The sequence below is a fragment of the Oxyura jamaicensis genome, chromosome 23 (assembly GCF_011077185.1).
Source record: "Oxyura jamaicensis isolate SHBP4307 breed ruddy duck chromosome 23, BPBGC_Ojam_1.0, whole genome shotgun sequence".
Lineage (NCBI taxonomy): Eukaryota > Metazoa > Chordata > Aves > Anseriformes > Anatidae > Oxyura > Oxyura jamaicensis.
Genome location: NC_048915.1, coordinates 4,435,370 through 4,460,309, shown reverse-complemented (window position 1 = coordinate 4,460,309; position 24,940 = coordinate 4,435,370). Strand labels below are relative to the sequence as shown.

At 55.7% G+C, this 24,940-nt stretch overlaps 2 protein-coding genes across 2 annotated transcripts in view; one reads left to right on the top strand and one right to left on the bottom strand.

The window, feature by feature from the left end:
* The window catches only part of LOC118177826 (collagen alpha-1(III) chain-like), a 3,307-nt gene extending 2,165 nt beyond the window's left edge, over positions 1–1,142 (top strand). The window contains exon 7 of the mRNA XM_035345866.1: positions 1,125–1,142. Within this exon, the coding sequence (XP_035201757.1) occupies positions 1,125–1,142 (18 nt within the window). The remainder of the gene's footprint in view (positions 1–1,124) is intronic.
* Positions 1,143–1,452: 310 nt separating this feature from the next.
* Positions 1,453–24,737, bottom strand: STK40 (serine/threonine kinase 40). The gene is made up of 12 exons (XM_035345658.1): positions 24,588–24,737; positions 17,978–18,090; positions 15,837–15,956; positions 14,777–14,862; positions 14,137–14,280; positions 12,842–13,069; positions 11,719–11,771; positions 8,714–8,829; positions 5,387–5,531; positions 5,121–5,240; positions 4,196–4,280; positions 1,453–3,712 (listed from the first exon to the last, which is right to left on the bottom strand). Exons 3-12 carry the CDS (start codon positions 15,946–15,948, stop codon positions 3,494–3,496), a joined length of 1,308 nt encoding a protein of 435 aa, XP_035201549.1. The 5' UTR covers positions 15,949–15,956; positions 17,978–18,090; positions 24,588–24,737; the 3' UTR covers positions 1,453–3,493.
* Positions 24,738–24,940: the final 203 nt, after the last annotated feature.

Here is a 24,940-nt window from a genome sequence, read left to right as displayed (position 1 = left end):
CCCCATGTCCCCAAGCCCCATGTCCCCAAGCCCCATGTCCCCAAGCACCAAGCCTGGTGCCCAGAGCAAGTCTTCTGTCCTCAAACCCCGCGTCCCCAGGCACAACACCAAAGGACCTCGGGCAGGGGACAGCACAGAGCGGTGTCACCCCACCATGACCATCAGGACGGGGCGGACACGGGGTGCGGGGACCCCTCGGGTGCCACGTCCACCCCGAGGCCCCTTCGGCCCCGCGCCCCGAGCCGTGGGGCCGGTACTCACCGGGACGGCGGGCGGCGGTGGGAGCCTGCTGCACTTTGGCTGGAGCGAGGGAAGAGAGGGAAAGGTCTGTTTAGCATTAACGCGGCAGCAACAGGAAATAGTTCGGAGGAGGCTGGCGGTCAGCGCTCCCCGCCGGAGCCAATGGCAGCCCCGTCCCAACGCCGAGCGGGGCGCGGGGCCGAGGCTCGCCTGCTCCCCCGGGACGGCCCGGAGCAAGGGGGGGCCGAGCCGCGGGTGGGCTGCGCCGGACCCCGTCTGCTCCGGGCCCTGTCCTGGCCGTGCTCAGCACCCACCCAGCAGGATTGGGCCTGATCCTCATCAGGCTGGCCGTGCCAGAATCCAGCCGCGCATCCCGGCCTTGCGGAGGCTGAGCCTCGGCAGGGCGAAGGCACCACGGCCACACCGGGACACGCTCGCGGGGCAGCCCCCGGCCCTGGGGACTGGATCCTGCCCTGGGCCCAGCTTCCCGGGGCTGTGGGGCCGTGCAGGGACCAGATGTGGAGGAGCTGGCAGCGGGACGGCACCACGGGGGTGCTCAAACACCGCGGGGCAGAGATGAGGGTGTGGGGATGGGGCCTGGCCCCACCTCGGTGGGTTCCAGCTTGAGGCTCCGCACCCCACGGCCCCGTACCCACTGCGGGCAGGGCTGGGCTCTGCCAGGGCACCCGGATCAGCCCCAGGGGCTCAGCACCATGCGGGGACCTGCGGGGGATGATGCTGAGCTCTGCCGGGGGACGGCAGGGTGATGGGAGGCAAGGCAGGAAGATGGGGGGGAACGCAGGACAATTTGGGGCAATATAGGGTGATAGGAGGCAAAGCCAGGCTGTCTGGGGCAATGCGGGGTGATTCTGGGCAATGCGCAGAGCCATTCGGGGCAATAAAGGGCAATACAGGGCGACGTGGGGCTATTCGAGGTGATTTAGGGCAGCGCAGGGTGGTTTGGGGCACAGGAGGGCTATTTGGGGCGATACAGGGCTACTTAGGGCAAGGTGGGGAAACGCAGGGCGATTTGAGGCAATAACGGGCGATTTGGGCAGCGCAGGGCGATGCGGGGCGCTATGGGGCCGCCCAGGGCAGCTCCGCTCCGCTCCGCGCGCCCCCGCAGCGCCCCCTGCGCGTCCCCGCGAGCACCGCAGCCCCCCCCGCCCCCCCCCCCCGTCCCCGTCCCCGCGGGGTCGCTGCGCGCCTGGGTCTCGGAACCAAGTTTTATTGCCGACATGCAGGAGGAGGTTGGATGCAGTACAAAAATAACGTCTTTATACAAACTTTTTTTTTCTCTTTTTCTTTTTTTTTTTTTTTTCCTTTTTTCCTTACAATAGGAACCTTTTCTACAGCGTGTCACACACCGCTCCCCCCCGGCACCGCTCATGCCCCCCATGCACGACCCCCCCCCCCCTCCCCAAACATTTTCCAGTTCGCTTTAACCCCAGCGCGATTCCCCGCGCGGGAGCGCTCAGCACCGCGCAGCCTCGCAGCGTCCCCAGAATATTGCTTTAACTTCGGGAAACAGAAGAGAAAAGAGGTGGGGGAGAGACGGGGAGGGGAAAATCGGACAGAGCCTGCTCAACTGGGGCCGGGGGGGGGGCCCTGCGGGTGGCGGGGGGGGGGGGGGGGGGGGGGGCGAGGGACAGGTCGACCATCCTTGCAATAAATAAGGCTAAGACTGGAAGCTACTGGCTCAGCTGGCTGGGGTTGGCGCAACCGTTGCGGTCTGTGTTAGTGTTCACAAGTCAGCGGCCTGCTCTGCCAGCGGGCTTGGGCGAGGGGGAGGCAGGAGGTAATGCCCGGTGCTGCCCCGAGGTTGGGTCGAGCCCTGGGGCTGCGAGCGGGGTCCCCCCGTGGAGAACCACGGCCTCGGAGGGGAAGGATGCAGGCGGGGAGCCTGCCTGGGGCAAGGGAAGGCAAAACCACGCTACACTGCTCGCTGCCTGCAGGGCGGTAAGGGCAGCCCCCAGGGCTTTGGGAGCAGCGCCAGCCCCAAAAGGGGGCCAGCACCTACAGCCAAAGGCCATAGAAGCCCCCCTGCCCCTGCTCGCCCCTTCCCTGATGCCAAAGGGGACCCCTGGGGAGGGGGGGAGGCAGCCGGAGCACCCCACGCCGAGCAGGAGCCCCCAGGAGGGGCGCAGGGAGCTGCAGGAACGCCGTGCGAGAACGGGTCATCTGGCAAGACAGGCATCCAGTTCACAGAGTGAGGCTCAGAAACGACCGCTCCCGTTCTCAGCACGGCCCTGGGTGACCACCCGGGGCGTCCTTCTCCAGCCTCGGCACCACGCGGGGCGGTGGCGGGGCCGGGTGGCAAGATAAGCGAGGGAACAAATACAGTAGAGACTTCAGGCAGCCCCTTGCTAACTCTAGGCGGATTATTCGGGGAAGCTTGTTCACATTGTAACTCATATATTATATCTGTACCACGACTGAAGGGTGGAAAATGCTAACTCAGAATTAATGCAATTTTAACTGCACCTTGGGGAAGCTACTGAAAAAAAAATAAGATTAAATCATATATCCTTACGGAACTAAAAGAATCAGTGAAAGGGAGGAGAGAGGTCAAAGGCCAAGCCGGGCCGAGTTCTGCACAACCTTTGAACGACTGCAGACACGATTCGGGCTTTGCAGCCATCGCCTGCAAGGACGATTCCCGTCCCGTGCCGCGGGTCACGCCGGGTGACGAGGGGGTGCCCGGGGTGAGGCTGCAGCAGAGCAGGCGGCACGGGCAGACCAACAGAAGGGTTGATGCAGATGAAAGGAAGTGGGAGGCTTCAAGAAATCCTTGCTTTCAAGAAACCCAGATAAATCTAAGCTTATTCAAACCATACGGAGCCAACGCCGTCAGCCGGCTCTCCATGCTACACGGCCGCAACTCTTGTGCCAGCAAGCCAGCTTCACCCTTGGTAGTCTTCTCCTTTCCCCCAGGCTTTGCTCGATCCAGAGAACAGCATGGTTAAAAAGACAAGAGAGGTAGATTACAGTCATGATTAAAAGCAGATTAGTCATCTAGGCTTCGATTTAAAAAACAGATTCCAGAAGATGCCAAGAGGCCGCTGCTTCCAAAACTAGCTTTTGAAAAAAAAAAAGTCTTCTCCCTCCAGAGCGATTCGTGCCCCCGAACAGAGCTCAGAAGAATTGCTACATTATTCTCCATCGCGGGACACCGGTATTGCTGTTGAGCTGTGGTAGGCGACGTGAAAGGCGGGCTGCAGGGCGGCGCTTGTGCTCTCGGAGGCGTGGGCAGCTACTTCCGAAGGTACCTCTGCGCCAGGATCGCCGCGTCCAGCGGGTTCATGGGCTGGGCGTCGTGGCCCAGGCGGCGCACGGGGGGGATGTTCCCAAACTGCCGCTTCTGCAGGAAGCTCTTGGCCTCGTGCAAGGTGTTCTTCTCCTCCGCCAGGAGCAGCTGCTGCCTCATGTAGTTCTCGAACTCGTACTGCGAGCACTCCTCCGTCACCTTCACCTGCGGGAGAGCCGCCTCGTCAGCGCCACGGCGAGGAGCAGCCAGGAGCAGCCCCTCTGCCACTGCCTCCAGCTGGCCTGAGCCACGGGAGGATAACGAGAAGGCGAGGTCGCCAGCCATTGCTTCTAACAGGACACACGGCAACAAGAGAGCGGGATGCGGAGCACAGCAGGGAGCCTGAGCCAGCACCGCTCCCCCTGCCCCAGCTCCCAGCTGCACACAGGCAGACACCGCTCGAGGAGAGCTCCCAGGAGCAGCGAGCTCGCTGCCATACAGCTCGGCAGGCTGCAGGCCACAAGGGATGGGATTTGGCGTGTGGATGCGGCACGGGGACGTGGAAAAGCAGTTTGGGCGTGCAGGTGCCGAGGGCTGCTGGGCCAGCAGGAGGTGCAGCCCAGGGAAGCGCCCCGAGCATCGCCAGCCCAAACGAAGCACCGCCACAGAGCCGCAGCCCCAGCACGGGGGTGGCCCTCCTGCACCTACCTCCTGGGGGTTTTCAGGGTTAGCCACTTGGTCGTCGATGTCTGGCACCACCTGCAAGGGGCCGCTCAGCGAGGACATGGACTGCCTGCGGGGAGAGCGCTGCGTTAGGAGCTCCGCATGAAATCACGTCGTCATCCCCAGAGGTTTGCTTTTTGATTTCAAACAGGACGCGGAGCTAACAGAGGTGGGAGAGAAAGCAGCCACAGCTCCAAAAATCACAGCCTGCACAGCAGGCTCAGCAGGCAGCACAAGAACTCGGCCCGAGCGCGCAGCGCGGCACAGACAGGGGGTCACGGGGCTGATGAGAGGGCTGCAGAGATCACACGCTGCCAGGATGCAGTTCTGCTGGGGTGTGCTACTGGAACCGCACCCCAGCTGTTGGTTTGTGCCAGTCCTGCCATCAGATTTACCCTTAAAAGGCGTCTCCACCCTGCAACTGCAGCACACCCCCGTGTTAGGGTCTCCTGCTCTTCCCCTCTGGAGATCTCATGCCTGGTTTTATTTAAGAGTGTAAGTCTAATTACAGGCTTGTAGGAAGTGTCTGTATTTGGCCTCACGCGTACATACAGCTCTGATATTGACTTTAGTCAAGAAGTCTTTTAGACTTCAGTCTTTAGACTTCATTCTTTAAAGTCTTTTAGACTTTTAAAGTCAAATCTGGGGCAAGGGAGAGAAAGGAGCAGTGAAGGCCCCTCTGTACCCAGCCCCGTTTCACAACATCATTGCTTTAAGAACACAACCTTTGTGATAAGCATCTGCACCGACTGTGCTGGCTGCGTCCACCAGCAGTGGCTCAGACACAGGATTTAAGACTTTTTGCAGCTCTCACAGGTCACCCTCTGGTGTCCCGTGCCTGGCAGCACCCTGCTGACCACAGCTTGAGGCCGGAGATGCCACGCTCCTGCCCCGCTCCTATCGAACGTACCACGATGCTATGATGGAGCTGAGAGAATCCAGCACTTCAGACGCTGTCAGACGCTGCTGAGGATCCAGGACCAGCAGTTTTCGGATCAAGCACACAGTGTTTTCTGACACCCGCCCATCCCTGGGAGAGACAACACACGGTGAGACCACGTGCCCGAGCTGGGCAGGACGCACAAGCAGGGAGCAGGGGCAGGAAGCACAGGAGCCAGTCTGACCCCAGGAATCACCAAGAGGCCGATTCCCTGGCCGGGGACAGGCTGTACTCACTCGGGGATGGTGTACTCGGCAGCCTTGATTTTGCGGAAGAGCTCCTGAGGTATGCTGTCGTAGAAGGGGAACTGGCCATAGAGCATGGTGAAGAGCACCACGCCCAGCGCCCACATGTCACTGGGTTTTCCACGGTACGGCCGACCTGCAGGGGGGGAGGAGACAACAGCAACAGGAGTTATGATACTGCCGGCCCCCAAAGAGACAAAAGCACTGCGAGAGGAATTACAGCCCTGCCAGCCCCTGCAGCCCACTGCCAGAGGTGAAGGCTCCGAAGCAACCTCTGCGTGTGCTCCTCTTCCTAAGCATTGGTCAAAATGCTCGAGCCTTCCTGCCGGACACCGAGAACCTCTTGTAAAGCTGCCTCCGTCACAAGTCAGCAAGCCAGGGGTCGTCACACAGCTGTCACCCTGTCTCCACAGAGGGTGCTTTCCTCGCTGAGCGGCTAGGACGTGATCCGACAGCATCAGGTGAACACAAGCAGAGGCACGCAGTGCTGGAGCTCGCACGACAGCCCACATCTGCCGCGGGGAGGTACAGCCAAACCCAGGGAGCAGCCTCGCAGTGCTGCCTCTTGGAAGTGCATCCGTCCAGTATCCGGCAGCACAACGAAGAGCTGAAGTTTCTCGGAAGGTTCCTTCTGGTGTAACTCTGCCTTCAGACGCCTGCTTCGCTCCCTTCTCCATCCCCAGCAGGGCGTCACCACCTTGAACGCTGCAGGCTCCACAGGCCCACCCTGCTGTGAGCCCAGGCCAGGGGATAAGAGAACGTAGGGCCGGCAGGCACAAAGCAGGGCAGGCAGGGAGGAAAGCCCCGAAAGAACAAGCGCTCCTGATGCCCACACCCTTGCCACGACCCCGCCGGTGTGGGGATTTAGGTGGAGGGGCAGATTTAGGGCATCGAGATGGCACTGGGCCTTCAGGATGGATCCGGAGAAGTGGCTGCAGGATCCGTCTGTGAAGACGAGAGCCTCCCCGCAGAGGTTTTCCCGAGAGCTGCTGCGGGCCCAGCAGGCCCTGGGAGCCGCTTGGTGGAAGCGCCGCTTGTCCCCTCAGTGGCTCCATAATCAGCCAACAGCAGCTCGCACGAGGGTCAAAACTGAAACTCCACGGCTGTACCACAGCACAGGATCGAGGGAATGACTTCCTCTGACTCACACGGTGAGTCACTGCTGCAGCATTTGTTATTTGTACTAATTATTCTTTGCTTTATATGCTCAAAAAAAGGCACCTCTCCCTCCTCCTCCAGCTTTTCCTGCTGTGACATTTCAGCAGCCACAGAACGCGAGCCACCTCTTAGCAGAAGACAGCTTTTTCCCAGAGACTACAACAATGATTAATTCACCAGGCTTTTTAGGTTCCTCTCGCTCAGGAGCACTAGCGATACAGACAGAGGGATGCTCAGAGTCTGCAGATGGTGGCGAAGCCTGAGCTGTCCTCAAGTCACTTTTCTTTCTGCCTCCGGAGGGGAGCTGCAGACTGAGCCATTTTGGAGAAACCATTTTCAAGAGCACAGGAGCCTGATGGGGAAGGGCTGTGTGTGAGGACACCGGAGCTGGAGCATGGAGGAATTGCACCTGAAGGTGAGGAGTCCAGGCCGTGCTGCTGCAAGGCGCTGTCCTGTATGTGAGGCTGGGTCTTGGACATGCTCAGCTGTCACTAAAGTCAGTAAAAGCAGCGTGCTCGGCACCTTGTGGCACCGTGGAACGCAGAGAGGCCGTTCAATGCACCACCAGGGGCTGTCGGAAGCAGCTGGGTGCCCGCAGCACCACGCCACCTTCACCAGACAGCAGCTAGCACCAGCTGCTCCGTACTCCTGCAGAGCAGTTGGCTCCTGTCATCCATCTGGTCACGGGGGCCTCAGGATATCCTGCAGGACAGGAAGGGCCTGCAAAAAACACGCGTCCCACCTCCCCGCCTGCCTCTGCCTCCCTTCCTGCCTTAGTCCTGCCCAGGAGGGAAGCAGCCTCAGAGCTGCCTGAGGGATCATGACAAGGAGCTCAGCTGCGTTTATTGCCCCCGCCTGGGAACCTGACAAACTTACTGGGGCAAATCCACCGGGTATCACAAAAAGAGCAGAAAAGACTAGCTCCCTCTGAGGGTGTTTCTCAGATACAATAGCTTGGGAGAGCAGAGACCAGTAAGGAACGACCCAAATCTTCTGCAGAGGAGTTCTCGGTCTTCTAACAGCATCCTCACGCACCCGAGTGGCACGGAAAGGCTGGCAGGGGTTCTGCATTTCACACCAGCCACGAGCACACCAACGAGGGGTGCAGGCTCGTACAGAGAACAGTTGGTGCTGGTGACCAGTCCAGTTTGGGGCACTTTGCCATCATCCCAACACGTGTGACCCTGCCGATGGATAACCCTTACAGGTGGGACGCGTTAGTGGTGATCTCGGGCTGCGCCCTGCAGTTCAGCTCCAGCCCAAAGGGATTATCTGTGCTCAACAGAACGGCTCCCTGACACGAGTTGATGCTTCGTAACTGGAGTTCCGCATGGAGACATGCTTCAAACGCACAGCCCCAGCTGTAAATGCACCCACCCCCCAACACCCCAGTCCAGCTCACCTGAGAGCAAAACCACTGCCTGCTCAGCTACCGCCAGCACAAAAGCTAGCACAGCAGCAGACCACAGGGAAGAGAAACCTACTGAAGCAACTAAACGGACAGAAACCCCATCTGTTTCTCAAAGTCCCTGCACTGCAAACAGAAGGGTGGAGAACCTTAGGAAAAGCTGTTTGCTGCTAGACATCTGCTTAAGGCCTCTGCTGGAGACAAAGCACAGGCCAAACGCACCGCTGGGCTGGCCTGGCGTGATCATTCCTCTGTTTTTAAGCAACTCCTCTCAAAGCAGCCCAGAAGCTGCCACAGGGGTCAGCAGTTCCCTTCAGGAAACAAGTAGCTGCTGCTGCAACTGCTCCTTGGGCTGCACTGCCTGCGATAAACTGACCTCACAGGGGTTTGAGACAATGGTCTTAGTCCTAGGGATTTACCTGCAGCTCAGGAGAAGCCTCAGGAACAAAATGCAGACGTGGGAAATGGAACATCTTGTTTGCAGTCAGATTTATTTAGGGACAGGCAGGGAGCTTTTAATTAGCTTTGAAGTTCAGACTAACCTGAAGAAAAGGTACACTCACACTTTCCCTTGGTACTTGAAAAAAATAGATCAAGTCTCATCATCGGGACCTAGTTAAGGGGATCTCAAAAGGTGGGTTACTGAGCAGAATCAGGCAGTTTTCATGTAATGTCAAGAGCCACAAATAAGTGAAAAGAATGTAAAAAGCAGGGGCTGTGAATTCCCACCAAGGAGCAAAGGGGATGCCTACCACTGAGCACATCTGGGCTGATGTAGGCAGGGCTCCCTCGCTGGTCCTTCAGCAGGTCATCTTCGCTCACTAGGTGCTTCCCAAGGCAGAAATTCGTTATGGTTATTCGATGAGTCCTGGGGAGAATCAGAAGGCATCGGTGAACAAGAAGCATCGTGCCACGAGCCAAACTGCACAAACAGAGGAAGCTGACACCAAAATAGAGATGTCTACGGGGAAAAGATTAGCTGAGTTGCAAGATCAACTCCATCCTGACAGGGAGAGATTCTACACCTGTCAGCACAGCTTGCAAGGCTCTTAGAGTGAGAGCAAGAAAATCCATTTTACAGCTGTGGACACAACCCACAGCCTTAGTGCCACACGGCCACCTCCCAGGACGAGCCTGGCAGCACCTGTGGGGATCAGCAGCACCAAGACCTGCACTTAAGTGCTTGCTGACCACTGTAGGGCATTGATGTCAAGAAAGTAAAACCCTATTTTAAAAGCTGATTCTCCTCTACTTTTCCCCAACCACTGTGCATCTCCCTCCCACATTTTCTGGAAGCTGAGGGAAAATCCCCCACAGGAAGGGCTGCCCTACACAAGCCCTCCTGTGCGCTGTTTGCTTAAGCGTCTCTGGGGGTGACCACAGGACATCGGGCTCAGTGTGACACCTGCACACTGCCCAACAACCCCACTGCAAGAGTCCTGCAGCAGTTCTGCCTGTCTCCAGGACTGCTCTTCACAAAAGAGGGAAGGTCTAATCAACGTCAACAAGCCTCCTACACCTGAGCACTTCAGAAAAGGTGAGAACAGCAGGCACATGCTGTATCGATACCCCTACTTCCCCATGGCATCGCCAGCTCCAATTAATGGCATCTTTAAGGCAAAGCGAGCCCGTTACAGAATTACTGCCACGTTAAATCTTCCCTGTCACTCAGGTAATTTGGCTCTTGACATACAGCTTAGAGGACTGAGCAGAAAAACACTGTCTGGAAGACTTCTATACTCTTCAAAAATATTACACAATAAAAGCCTGAAAGCACGAATTAAGTCAGTCAAAATAATCAAGAAATGTTTCCAGCAAGTCTAACAGACAGGCGAAATAAAACCAAGTGTGGGCTGGCAATGGAGAGTTAATTATTAAGACAGACTCGTGCTTAAGAAGCGTTAGCTCCAACTGTCAGGAGACTTCCCTGGCTGAACAGTAATTTGTGGGATTTGATAGAGACAAGACGAAGTGTTCTAAAGGATGCTGAAACATTCGGGGTTGCTCGGTTTTATTTAGTCGCTGAGATTTGATTTAACCTGTGATCATCCAGCTACTGCGCTGCTGAGGTGGAAGCCTGACCTTGTGAGGTTTCACTGCGTGCAGCTGGCAGGGGGCGGCGTCTGAGGGACCTTCGTTAGCCCAGGAGCCTAACGAGGCCCTCGTGGAGTGACACACAGCTACCTTCACCCCCCAGCCAGCAGAAAAGACCTGGTGCTCTTTTGTGAGCACGTCTGGAAGGGAACAAACACTTCTGATCAGTCCAGATGACTGGTCCTCTCCATGGCAATCTATTCTTAAGCCTCACCCACCCTTTCGAATGACTCACTGCTTCAGAGGCTGCAGTTGTTCCTCACCAGAGCTGATGGTCTTACGAGTAAAAAGCCAAAACATAACACGCAGTGCAAAGAACGACTTTGGCAAGTATGGAGCTTCAAATACCTTCCCTTTCTTGCTAGTGGGGCCCCGTGCGTGCAGCTCTAGCTGTAGGTATCTCCACTGCACGCTTTGCCCAGAAAAGGAGGGAAGCTCTGGGTGGATCCGTTAAAGAAGCAACCTTTGTCTGCCTCTTCCTAGCAAGGAGGAACCAAATAAGCAAGCAGAAGAGTCTTAAAGTCGCTATATATATATATATAAAAAATCTCTAAATAATTCACAGGCATCTCTGCAAACTACCGGCTGTTACGGGTGTGTTGGGGGTGGGGGGACACCAAGGAGCTCAATTCAAGAGGCAAAATCTGTTTGCTTTCAAACACTATTAGGGAAGAGAAAAAAAAAAAAAGCAAGAGCAGGCTGTGACCACAGTGAACCTGCGTGCTTTGTGCAGACTCCGGAAGCCTGCAGACCTAAAGCCTTCCAATTTTTTATTCATTCCACAGAAAACCAGACAGAGTGTGAAAAGACAATGAATTCCACTCATTCTTAAGGCTAGTGTAAAATATTTAGCCAGTAGTGTAATACTGAGGAATACAGCAAAATATCCGAGCTGGAACTAGCGTGCCAACTAAATGCATCAATCAAGGGAAGTAAAAACTCCAAGGAGCCACCAGGCAACGCGTACACTGCCCCCAGCTGCCTCTCACTTGGGCTGAGGCCGTGCCCCACTGATGCTGCTCGTTCTGCTCCAGGAGGGCTGCTCCCTCCGGTGCCTGCACAGCATCCAAGCCGTTGGACATTACTGCGTGACAAACTGGGGCTTGCAGCGACCCAGCTAATGGCAGCAAGGAAGCCATTCCAAGCACAAACACAGACAGAAGAGCTTTTGTTTAGATAAGTAAATATTTTACTGCTAGCAAAAACACAGCAGTGTGGCAGTGAAAGATTTAACACTGCTGTGATTATGGTGCAGACTGCAGCGCTGGGAATTCCTTTAGCGCGATGGAAAGCCAGTTATGCGAACGGAACTCCTCAACGCATTTCAGTTCCTTCTTTGTGAAGCATTTCTCTTACAGGTTTCTGAATTACTAGAAAATGTAGCTTTCAGAAGTTAGAGTCCAACAGAAAGCGCTGACATGACGTCAGCGAGCGTGGTGGTGGAGTGAACTATTGAAGTTGGGCTCAATTCATTTTTGGAACCTAGCCCATTAACTTTGAACTGGATTTGTATTTCTGTGCAGCTCATTTCCACGTCCCTCAGCCTTCTCACACAAGAGCGCTCTCAATGATCGCTGCCTTCAGTTCTGTTCCTAATAAAGCATCTACTTCAGGGAAAAAGCACAAAGGAACTGCCCCAACAGCAGCCCTCCTGCAGACTTACCTTTTGTTTAGCACCATGTTTCCTAGTTTCAAGTCTCTGTGCACAATATTTTTCTGTAAAATACATAACATGAATAATACGTAACATGAGCAAAGGCAGAGTTCAGTGCCTTCAATGCTTAGACAAAAGCCCTAAGCATCTTCTGAAATCACGTTGTCGGCATTCTCAGACTAAAAAGATACAGGTGGGAAGCATCCACCTCCTTACGCAGTTTGCTTCCTTCTAGATATAAATTAAAAGAGGCAGAGCTGATTCTCACGTACAGAAGGAACACTGAATGGTGCCTACGATAAATTAATTACAGTACTTGAAGACACCGGCTTTTGGGTTGAAAAGCAGGGGGGAAAAGAGCGACAATGCCCACAGTCCTACGCCTAGCACGAGGGAACGCCTCAAAATAACCCAGATTGAGGTTTTTAGCCTGGCTGCGTTCTGGGTACTTTGTGCGCTTTGTTTCCAGTTCTGCTCAAAGGACAGACCAAGTAAATTTGCTACTCTGGACACCCAGACAGACTTGAATAAAACCGAAAGGGCAGAAACTTAAGTGCCCGGGCTCATTACGACCTCAGTAACGATCATTTTACCAAATGATACATAATTCATTGCTCTGCTGAGGAAGGGTGGAAGCCCCTTTTTACAGGGTAAGTCAGACAGCAGCAGAATCTATTTTTGTTCCAGTAGCTCCCAGTTCATTGATCTCAAACCTGCAGCTTGAGGTTTTGATCTCACAAATCAATTCTTGCATGGAGATGTATTTCCCTTCAGAAGGGAGTAGCTTGAAGTGTTTCCTGCATCTGATTAACCTCTGCTCTCCTGCTCTTCAGCGACCACTTTGAGGTTAATAACACTGTAGTTCACCTGATCTGCACCGAGTCCAGCTGGCCCCTCTCCACAGTCAACAAATGCTGCGTTGTCACCAAGAAACACGAGGGGAGGGGAAGGGAACGCTCGTTTATGGCTTGGGGCACGAGGCCTTACGCAGAACAGTGTTATTGGGAAATGGCTGGAACACCCATCCTTCAGAACCTTTTCACTGCCTGCACAAGGAAGCTTTAAAACATCTCTTACACTAAGAGGGGCAGACCAAGCCTTCCGGCACAGAATGGGACAACAAAGACCTTACCTTATGTAATGCTTCTACCACTCGTACCACATCATAAAATATCACAACCGTCTCTCGCTCGCTGAGCCTCTTCTCTTTAATGACATAGTGCTGCAGATTGATCAGATCTGCTGTTTTGTCACTGAAATCATGAGCACAGAGACAGTCTAACACAAGACAAATGCGCTTCTTCATTTTTCTGACCATTCTATTGGCTTCTAAATCTTCTATAATTTCGCAAGCTCGGTCCTACAGGGAGGAAAAAAAGAGCAATAGTTCAGGGAAGCTATCTGGACATACTCACTGACACAGAGAGCGCTAGAAAACAAATGCACGCTCATCTCAAAGTAAGTGAATGCAATTATAGGGCTTGATCTTTGTCCCAAGTGGGGATTTCAGCAAGAAGATGCATGATCTGTACTTAAAGAAGCTAGAGGAAGTAAATGCCATTTGTTTACGTGCGTAAATCAGTACTGATGCTGAAACACGCACCTTTAGATAAGGCCTAAAAAGCTCTGCAGTGGTACAGACTGAATACCAGGGATCAAAGACATTAATAATCAGAAAACCAGCAATCTCAGGACAAAAGCAGCAGTTCTTTCATAACACTAAACAGGACACAACTGACTCGGGCTTGGTTTACTTAAGATACAGCACAGATGGCCTTGAGTGAAATGTCTGTTGACAAAATTTAACCAGCAAGCAAAGCAACCCCAGCATCCAAACTGGTAATTCCTACCAGTCCCTCGTACCCATAAACAGTTCTCAGGGTGTTAACAGCAGCACAACTCGTTGCAGATGCTGATCAGCACATTTACTAGTTTGTTTTAACATGCTGAAGCAGTTTCTTGGCAACTTGTTCCTCCTTACAAGTCATCATTAAGCAGCAGAGAGACCGGAAAGCACAACTTGCGTTCTAAAGGTGCTCTACGAGCACAAATTAATTTGTTAGTAAAGCAGCTATTTTCCTCCCTGTGAAGCAGGGAGGCAGCCTATAAACGGCCATTACACAAGGTTTAAAAGGCCTCGGGTGCAATATCCCGGGAGTCACTGTCAAACAAGTATCAAAGGGTGTGCTACGCAGTGCCGGCCCCATCTTCCACTGTTCTCACGCTCCCCAAATCCCAAACCCCGTTACATCACAAGGCCCTGCCACAAACTCGCTCGTTTGAAGCGGCGTTGATTAATCTCAGCGGTGTGCTGCTAGCTCTGAACGCACGAGAACGGGGTCAGCACGAACTGTACATTAAACAAAAGCAGCTGAGGCCAACGGCACTTCCTGGCGTTCCCCCAACCTGCGCGGTGACCAGCTGTACCTGGAAGAGCCCGTGATGATGAACCACTCCTTCCTGATTGTGGAGCAGGGAAAGGAGAGAATACTCTGTGTGCAGCAGCATCTTGCCCTGTCGTTCCTCCTGCGTTTCTATTCCTTTATCACCCCTTTCTTCTAAAGTGAGAATCTTCAGGAAAAGGGAAAAGACCTTTACAACCCCCAGAAAAACCCAAACGCCCCCCGACCTCTCACACTTCAGGCATTCACACGCGTATTTAACAGTTGGGTGTAATTACTCTTATTTGTACACTTGCCACAAACCTGTCTGAACTAAGAGCTGTGCAGAACACACAGCATGAGTTTGATTAAGACAGGAAAGCAGCTCAGGTGGTTTTTGCAAATGCCCCACGTGACCCTTCCTGCTGGAGCCACCGCTATCCCAGGTACCGTGGAGGAGACCTGAAGGCTCCAGGACAGCCCCACGAGAACAGCAGCCGCAGGGGCCTCATCTCAGAGCCAATCTCCACACGAGATCACTGGTGCCTGGCAGAGCTGCCCTGCTGAGGGGAAGTTCCAGCAGCCATTTCCCTCAGTTCAGCCTGCACCAGACACTGCTGCGAGAGCTTTGTCACGAGGGCAAGTTAGAGAGCCCTGAAGCTGTGGAACCCCTGCGTTTTGCTTACCTTTAGCTGATAAAAGTCATCTGTCCCATCCTTTCTTGCCAAACACTGAACAATACTTGGCACAGGGGAGTTACCTAAACGTGGACCTAACAGCACAAAGCAAAAACAGACTTGTTTTCCTTTAAGCAGAAATGACTAATTCGGGATTACATCAGTATTCGAGTGTCACGCAGTTTACATTAGCTTAAGTCAAGTTCCCCCTTTTTTTTTTTTTTTCTGGAGACTGTCTTTCCACAAAGCATGATCTAAAGAAAAAAGTGGTACTGAGCTATGAACCCCTTCTGGGCAACGTTTCGGGTTCTTCACAGGAGAACCATTTAACAAAAACCCCACACGCAGCACGGCTGTATTTAGCCATTCTGATTTCTGCATGCCTGAACCACACGGATTTTACCTTCACTAGCAACACCCACGGCGACGACTGGTAGCGCCTCCGAGCCTCGCTGCCACCTCCGCAGGGACTGCTCAGGTGCAGATCCAAATTTCAGGGTAACGTACAGGCTCCCCTCTTCAGTTTAAATCTACTTCTGATCCATTAACCATTGGTTTCCACTGGGAAGCCCATCACGTTCAGGTCCAGCCAGTTTTTAGCACTTTGTGCAACTTGTTCCAAACTAACAACTTTTCTAGCAGCTCTTAAAAGCTAGCCGAGTGGTCTTGCCCAGGCACATATCCGTTGTAACAGCCACTGCTGCACTGCTTAGCTGCCTACATGCTGATTTGACAGAATATTCCAGGCAAAATGGGTCAAACACATCCCTAGATCTCTAACTAAAAAGCCCCTGAATTTGCTTTTTAACAAAGTTTAAGAAAGTAGTTAACAAAAAGTAAAAGTAAAAGCAACAGCAAGGGTTCAGAAGAGCCGTGCCTGGCTTGCTGCGTTAGCATCACAAACCTCTTCAGTCTGACCAGCTGCAGAAGCTGCTGCTCTGTTACATCACGGGAATTGCTCTGGTATAAGGTGCTAAGTTACACATCTGCTTTGCCCTTCATGTTCAGTTTTGCAATCAGTAGCTCTCTGTCTTGAAAACTGAAGAGGAAGAAAACCCTCCCTGCTTACCTAGAATAAAAGGGCCCGCTCTCTTGGCATTATTTCCAGAAATCCCCGTACAGAGAGCTTTTGCCTTAGTGGATGTTTCCCCAGCTCCTCTGTCTGATGCTCGCCGCTTCATCCTTGGCTCTTGAAAGAGAGAGAAGATCACATTTTGGTGAGCAACTGAGTTAGTTTCCTTACACTATCCCTTATTTCATACAGGAAGGCTTTCACTTACTGATGCGCTTGTCTCTGCCTACTTGTGTGTCTGTGAAGACAAACCACAACTATGGCTCATTTATTGATAGCCCAGCTGTGGGCTGGAGGCTCAGTGCATTTAAGGTAGAAATCAGGCTCATTATTCAAAGCAACGTTTCCTAGAACAGTTGTTTGAGAGACATAGTGGGAACAAGTCAAAATAATTAGAGCTTGTTTTACAGCAAAAACAAGTTTGCACATTACCATATTTCAAAAAAAACTCTGAAAGCAGATGCCTAAGTTATCCTTTTGCATGGGTGCCTACTTCTGATTCAGGCTATGGGCTTGCGCGGATCCATTCAGAGGACTCCCCTGCAGCCAGCTCACCAAGCACCCCAGAGCTTCAAGCCTGCTCCTCGAGCAGCCACGAGCACACGGCATTTTAACCGACCTGAACAATGAATGGTAGCTTTCACCTTTTCCAGCAACGGCACGGAAAACCAGAACACGTAACTGTGGAATTCATTTAATTTAACAATGATTTTTTCAAAAAGGCCTTTTTAGTCTCGGTGTAAGTCCTCTCTCTCTGTACCTCGTTAGACTCTACCCTTTTTACTGCTTCCCCCGTCCACCTCCATGCCACACAACTGGACGGAGTGGAACACCTGAAATCTGAGCCTGACACGTGGCGCACTGCCTCGCTGCAGCCTCCTCTCGCAGGAAGCGATGCTCTGTTCGGCTTACAGCCCTGCTACCTGCCTTTAATTGGTATTCTAACGAAGGGAAACGCTGCGCTGGCAGTCCGTGGGCTCTCTGGCACTAGCACACAACGATTCAGTCTAACAGATGAAATCTCAGGCTTTGTATCCAAGTACCCAAGGTCCACGCATACCACCACAGCTCTCGAGCACAGCTGGAAGTCACCGACTTCTGCTTATTCTGGCGGAGCAGAAAACCAATCTGATCTCCGACATGAATATTCTGCTGCTCAGAAATCTAAAGAGAATCTGAGGTGGCAGTGCAAAACCGATGCCTACAGGGACAAACAAATTCAAGCCTCAGTCGCTGAAACTTCTCTTCCCCGAAGCCAAGTCCTGTTTCAGCCTAGCAGGAAGAGAAGGAAGAGAACCTCTTAGCAGTCCTTCGCACGCAGCATGCTCAAGTGTAAGTCAGCTCCATCAAACTGAAGCTGTGTTTCCAATACACCTTCTCCTCACCTTCATCTCTTGGAAAATAGTTTCAAAGGCTTTCACAAATACCTACACATTAAATGTTCGTGCTCTGACATTTCAAAGTTTTTTTTTTTTTTTCTTCTAAGGGGGCTGGGGGAGAGGAGGACCTCAGCTCAGATTCATTTTCTTACTCTGAGCAAGTCAAAACCAAGCTCTGCTGGTCTTCCTAAGAGGTTACTACAGCAGACCGAGAAAATATTTTGGGCTGTACTTGTTTAAGAAAAAAAAAAAAGTCTCGGTTTCAGCAAGTCAGAGACTGATAAATCACCATACTTTGAACAAGGCTGGGACACTCACCCTCTGGGAGCCCCACCCTCCCCGTAGCCACAACAGTGATCTCACTGCATTAATTATCTAGCAGCATCTGTCACCGAGGTCAGAGATAGCAAGAGAGATTAGGTGAGAAGCCTTGCGGCAGGCTGCACATCCCCGCACTGCTGAATTGCACCAAAAGTTCACATCTGGGAAAGAGAAACATTACCAGGCCCAGCTACCTCAGCATCTCCAGATCCTTGCCTTGCTCCTTCCGCATCCCTGCCCTAACGTTTGGTTGTGCCTTATAAAATTCTCCCCTTCTCGCAACGCAATCGGCCCTGCTGGGAACTTATGAGTAAGATTTCCACGGGAGAAACCCCGCTGCACAGAAACTCTGAGATAATGACCCTTGTGCAATCGGAGCCGGATAGCAATCTCTGGTGCAAACGGCGTTATCGTAAACAAAATGATCTGAGCACTCACGTAGTTCAGCATCAACCGAATCTTGACTCTTCTTCCAAACTAGGTTTTCCAGCGTCTCAGGAGACAGGAGTCATCACCTCGGAGAAGGCAGGATGGTCGAGAGGTCGAGGGCTCTGGAACGTGAAACGAGACACACTTGATGCCGTGCTTTTGGGTTATTCCTGGTTACGGCAACGCGGTGTGCACCCAAACTTCTGCAGCCCGAAACATCTGTGTTTGTTTTGGCTCAGAAAGGGCCCGAAACCTCCTGCTGTCACATGAGAGCGCGAGCAGGGCTCTGCGCGTTTAGTCACCAAGGAGCCACAGACGCACGGCCCTGCGCAGCGAGGCAAACACGAGCGTCAACGGCCCCCGGTGACATTTTGTGGTGTGACACACGTCTGCACAGCACAAACACACACGTTCTGCATGTTAACCTCCACCACAGCACGCTGGCTTGCTGCATTAACCACCTCTCAAGTACAACCCGCATCGGCGATGCTGCCACAGCAGAGCCTTCATCACGGGACGCGATTTTTAAATCCTGGTAAGCCCGAGGGCTGAAGTCTGGACCTGAACAGCACGATTTTGGCAAGAGGCAGAGAACACCACGCTGAGTTTTCCTCTTACAAATCCCCACTGCAAACGGATTCCTCGTTACAACTTATCCTTGGACTCTTTAGGACAAAAAAAATCAAGCTAGTGGCACTCGGTGCTGCTTAACAGCTCACCCGGTTCCTTGGAAAGGATCCATTTGTGATTTACATCAGACCCTCCACAGCCGCATCGATCCCCAAAGCTCCACGTTTAACCCTCCGGTCCTGCGCCCGTTTGATGACGCAGGCTGGCTCACACCCAGTAATCGATCAGACCATCGAGGGCAGGCACGCAGGGAGCGCGTGGGAGCCGGGCTGGCGACACCGGGAGGCTGGGGGCTGGCAGGGCGAGCAGGCTGCACGGCGCCAGCCAGCAGCGCTTTCGGGCCGAGCTGTCTGAGCACACAGAGCCTCCGGAGGTGCCCCAGCCTGGCTGCTGTTTACGGACACCCTCCAACCTCACGCAGCTTCCTTGTGGGAGCAGGAGAGGAAACACCAACGCGCGCTCGAGGATGACCCTGCTCGTGCCACCCAGGGCTTCGCATCCTACCTCCCTGCGCAGCACCTGCTGGGCCTCAGGGCAGCGGGGACAGCGAGGGCAGCACAACCCCACAAAAACCCAAGGGACCCCCCTGTAGGAGCCGGGGCTGCCTCCAGCTCTGGGCTTCCACGTGAGCACGCTTCGTGCTGAGCTCCTTTGTGGACAGGGCAAAGGGAAGTCGGATGCAGGAAGGTCTCGGGACAAAGGGGCAGGGGCAGGCGCAGCGGAAGGCAGGAGGACTGTTCCCTTTTCTGCGCGTTGCGTAACCCTGATTAGAGCAAGGAAATTGGTCAAAAGGCCGCGGACTTGGTTGTGTAAGCCTCCCGCAGCACCGAGGCCATCCACTCGGCACGGGGCTAAAAATAGCGTTTTGAGACAGGGCTTAAGGAAAAGACACTGAGCAGCCACAACTGCAAGGCGGAGGCTCCCTCCCCGCCGAGCCAGCAGGTGCTTTCTGCCCACGAAGTGATTTCATCTCGGCACAATGCTCTGATTCCAAGGGGCTCCGCTGCTGGAAGCACTCACAGCACAAAGCTGGCATCGCTCAGACACGAGTAACCGCACTGTGCGCTGGAAGAACAAGCCTGAAGTTAGTTTGAGGCTTAAAATGACTCCGCAGCTGGAAACAGAGACGCCAGCCCCGCAGCAGCCCTGGGCACTCGGAGCAGGATGGGTGCGATGGGGATCGGTCCTGTCCTGACAGCGCGCTGGGTCCCTCTTCTCACCCTGCCGCTAGCGTGGCCGGAGCAGCAGAGCTTCTCCAGGACGGGTTCACTCACAGCACGCAGGTGGGGGGCTGCACAAGGGTTTCCTCCTGCAGCACGACAAGCAGAGAGAGCGAAGAGGCAGCAAGCGGAGCCCTGCCTGTGAACCCGTTACGCTGCAAGCTGAGCTCTTCCAAATTTCAGAGGTGCTGCAGAGCTCCGAACCGGGAGGGTTCCTGAGGAAGAGGTGGTCAGCCTTCGAAAGGTGAAGAGCACGCCTCTAGCGACCTACAGGCAGCCCCACGAGCCCGGCAGCGGGGCTTTTCCAGCCCTCCGGACCACAAAATCCTCCTTTCAAGCTCAGCAAGATCCATCTCAAGAGGGAGCGCCCAACAGCACCGCACAGCCGGACCAGACGCATTCATCCTTTCAAACGCCACCCGAGGGATGCGGCCGTGGGTACTACAAACCGAGCCACCCCCGCTCCGCCACCTGCGGCGCCAACGGCCTTCCTCGCGCAGACAAGGAGCCTCGCACAGAAATCCACCGCTTGCTTCTGACGCGCCGCATCCAACGGCTCACCGGAGGAGCGGCCGCAGCTCCTTACTGCCCCAGCTCTGACTTTAATGGAATTATTAATCCAATCGTTCTGCAGGCCTCCACGTAACGGCTTTTAATTACGTAGCTTAAGGACACGGGCTAATTCCTGAATTACCGCGCGACGTTCCAGTGCCCGGCACGGCAACAAAGGAAAGCGAGAGGAGGCAGCTGCCCTTTTCATCTCAGATTAAAGAGCAGGCAGGGCCTGCAGTCCAGCAGCCACCACTAACAGCAGGGAAAAGAACAAAAAAAGTACCTTTGGGGCGTCACCAGGATTACTCAGCACCACAGAAACACGTTAAGAGACTGGCAGAGCTGATAGAGCCTCAGCGACGCTTTCTTGTTTCATCTCAGGGGGCACGAAGCGGGTCGCTCGGTGGTTGTGCTTTCTAGGGCCATGACGCTAGGAAGACAACCTGGGACACGCGGACACACAGAGCCTGCTCCTCTCCAGCCATTGGCTTCCCCTCGGCGTCACCAGCTGCGAATTACCTCTGCTGCCACCCCTCGAGAAGCTCGCTGCAGAGAGGGGACAAGCTCGCTGTGCCTCCCCAACGCTCCCGCTTCCCCCCGTCCTCGCAGACAGGAGACCCCTCCCCAGCGCCGGGTTTGCCGTGGTTTGGATTTGGGGCAGCCCAAGCTGCACCGAGCTGGAACGGAGGGCACAGTTCATTCGTTTTTGTTTTTAAATGGCAAATTCCAGCTCGTTGAGAGCGAAGTTGGACAGGAGCTAAACGCCTAGGTGAGGAATGAGACCGGGGCTAAGGCCCGACTTCTCAGCGCAGGAACAGGCGGCAGCAACAGGCTCGGACGGCAGCGAGAGCACGGCCATCGCCTCGCCCTGCCACACATCTTCCCTCGAGACCCTGAGGCCACAAGGCCTGCTGCTCGGGGAGGGGCCAGGCTGCCCCAGGAAAGCTGCCCCGAAAGGTGGAGCACGGACTGGCCCTGACGAGGAGTGGCTGGGAGCTTCCCTGCGCGCACCGAGCGGCGGTCGGATCAGCTTCGGCGTTGCTGTACAGGAGCATTGACTCTTACGGACCTACGACACCAAAGCTTTGGAAGTTTAAACAGTTCTGCAAAAGCAATATAAATAATTAAAAAAAAAAGAGGAAAAAAAAAAAAGTCCACCGGATGACTCAGAGAGCCAACAGCGCAACCCGCGTGCGGCGCCGCGAGCCCTTCCAGGAAGGGACGCCTCCTCCAGAAAGAGGAGCCCTGACTCAGAAAGTTCTTGGAAACGCACGGAGGCTCACCGAGCTGCTTCCCCGTGCGCCAGCCAGCTCCGAGCGGGACGCCGAGCTGCTCTCCCCGCGCACAGCCACGCTCTCAAGGCGGCACCCCCATCCCCGAGCCCTGATCCCCACGGGGGGAGCTGAGGCAACCGCCAGCAGCCCCCGTGGCACCGGGGGACCCCACGCACCTTGCTCACTCCAGCTGCGACTTCCCAGGGACGAGGCCACCTGCAGGAACCACGCGTGGGGGAGGAAATCCCTTCCCGGCCCCCCAGGGGAAGCTCCGAAGCGCAGGAATCCAGCGCCCTAACCACAGCACCAGCTGGCAGCGCTGCCTCCAAACCCCTCTGATGCATCAGCACCCCGGCTCGAGGACTCATCCAACCCCGGACTCACGCTGGGAGTTCCCTGCCGGGTTACACAAACACCACCTCCAGCTTAACCCCTTCTCCCCGCAGCACGGCGCCACCGGAGAGCCTGGGAGAGAAACCCGCAGCCCTGGGGACGCCCGTGCCGAGCCAAGCAGGCACTGCCCTTAAAATCTGCACCAGGCAGGACCAGGCTCGGGTTTTTTGATCCCAGCTGACGTTGCCAGCTGCGTTCAGTGCTCCATAAATCACGGCAGCGGGCCCTTCCTCACGCACACGGATTCTCGCCTGACTCAGGCGTGCTGACACTTTTACAGCCAGGTGTGGTTGCTCGGCTCGTCCAGCCCCAGCTCGATAGGGAAATGATACCCGGCTCCTCAGCGATACCCTGCTCGCCGAGCCCCGGTGTGATGTTAATTAACAGGGACTTCTAATTAATAGAAGTTACCCACAGGGGCAACCCCCCCCCTATTCCTGTCCCTAGCGCCATGCTAGCGTTGCTATTGCTTGCATCGCTAAAGGATTTGGATGCACCACGAGTTAAAAAATAAGACAGAAGCTAACAAAAGCAGCCTATTTCACCCAGGAAGTTACAGCAGGAGCAGAGCTTCCTCCAGGCCAGCAGGAGCTCCGGCAGGATCCATAGGACGCCCTTCACCAGGCAGCAGCTGGGTGCCCGCGAGGTATCCGGAGACAATTCGGTGACATCCTGCGGACAAGCAGCAGCTGGACACGAGGGGGGTTTTTAAGCACCGTGGCTGCGTGACCAAACCAGCGGTGCGGATGCCACAGAGAAACAATAAAAGGATGTAGCAGCAGCGCTCCGGCATCAGGGAAACTCTTCCCACATCCGGGCGGCTCAGCCCGGGGGCTGCTCGCTCGCAGCCTGCCCGCAGGAACGCGCCCGCAGCCACCTGCGCGAGGCTCTGCTCCCGCACAAGTTTCCAGCGGTCCCCAGTAACGCCCGGGATCCCCTAAGCCCTGCAGAACTCCTCAGCAGCAGGCGAGCCCAGCCCCTTCCCGGCAGCGTTTGGTTTCTGCTCACCGACTGCCCCGGCCGCACAAAGCCCCGGGCTGCGCGGGGACCGTTTGTCACCTCCGTCAGCGGGCAGGTGTTTTGTGGACAGAACCGCCCGGGCGTTTTCAAGAAGTGTTTCGGCAGCAGGAGAAGGTCACAACCGCGTCAAGAGCAGACGCAGCGCTCAGGTGCTGAGCTCAGGTAACTGGCAAAACCTACGGGCTTTGTGCAGGAACGAGTCCCCGGGAGACATCACCCCCGGTGTCAGCCGTGGCAGCGGATAGGAGCAGACAATCCCCGCCTAACAGCGAACCGAGCTGTGGGATGAAAGAAGTTCTTACGAACTGCAGTGGTGTTAAAAGCCCCAACTCCAGCTTGGCTGAGCTCTTCTCCCCTCACACACGTTCAAAGAGCAGAAAATAAGAGGCTGCTGCCTCCTCCAGCACCCAGCAGAAGGTAAAAATCCCTAACCCCGAGGAAGGAGGCCCTGAGAGCCGTCAGCTCGGGGTTACGCTGCAGCAAGAAGCACCCCGTGAGCGCTGCTCTGCACATCCAGCCCCTCCACCGTGCCCCCAGCCAGGGCTGCCAGCGAGGCTTTGCCTGCGATGACAAAAAGCAGGTCACCGAGTCCTGACTGCAGAACCGGAGAATCACAAGGGTTGGAAAAGCCCTCCAACATCACCTGGTGCAGCTGTCCCCTACCCACCGACCATGTCCCCAAGCACCACGTCCAACCTCTCCTTGAACACCCCCAGGGACGGTGACTCCACCACCTCCCTGGGCAACCCGTCCCAACGCCTGACCGCTCTTTCGGAGCAGAAATGTCTCCTCATTTCCAGCCTGAACCTCCCCTGGCACACCTTGAGGCCGTTCCCTCTGGTCCTGTCACTGGTTACCTGTGAGCAGAGGCCGACCCCCAGCTCCCCACCCCTTCCTTTCAGGCAGTTGCAGAGAGCAATGAGGTCTCCCTGAGCCTCCTCCAGACCAAACGCCCCCAGCTCCCTCAGCCGCTCCTCTCGGGACTTGTGCTCCAGGCCCCTCAGCAGCCCTGCTCTGGACACGCTCCAGGGCCTCGATGTAGCGAGGGGCCCAACGAGAGCCGGGCTGGGCAGCACCGACCCCGCTCAGCTCCCCCAGGCAGGAGCCCTGGTTTCGGACCGCACAAGGCACGGAGCCGTCCCCCCGCCCCGGGGACCCCCTCTCCCACCACCTCCCTCCCGAGGGGGGCTCGGGGCCGGGCCCAGCTCCTCAGGGAGGCAGCGCGACGCGTTGAGCCGCCGGGGGAACGAGACCCGGAACCGGCAAAAGCTCGGGGCGGCTGCGGGGCACCGGGACCGGGGCAGGCTCTGGAGCTTCATCCGGCACAGCGACGACCGGCCGGCCTCCCCCCGGTTCCCCAGGTCCCCGTCCCGTCCCCGCTCCCCCGCCCAGGCCGGGGCCGAGCCCCCCGTGACAGACCCGTCCCCGCGGCCTCCGCGGGGCCCTGCCGAGCCGCGGTGCCGGTACCACGGGCGACCAGCAGCGCCATGCCCGGTCCCTCCCGGGCCATCCCGTCCCGCCCCCGCTCACCCATGGCCCCGGGGCCGCCGCGGCCGCCGCCGCCTCCCGCAGCCGCAGCCCCGCGGCCTCCGCTCGGCGGCCACCTGACAGCGGAAGTGACGCACGGCCCGGCCCGGCCCCGCCCCCTGCCGCCGCCATCCCGCCTCCTGGCGGCCGCCACCGAGATCGCGGCGGGGGGGGGGAAGGGGGCGGGGCTCAGCGGGAAGGGCGGTGGTGATTGGGTGAACGATGTGATCGGCAGCTGGGGAAGCTGCTGGGGGCTGGGCGGCAGGCCCTGATTGGTTGAGGACCGACTGCTGATTGGCTGAAGCGCGGCGATTCCCGCAGTCCATTGGCTCCGCTTGCCTCAAAGGCTGGCCGGC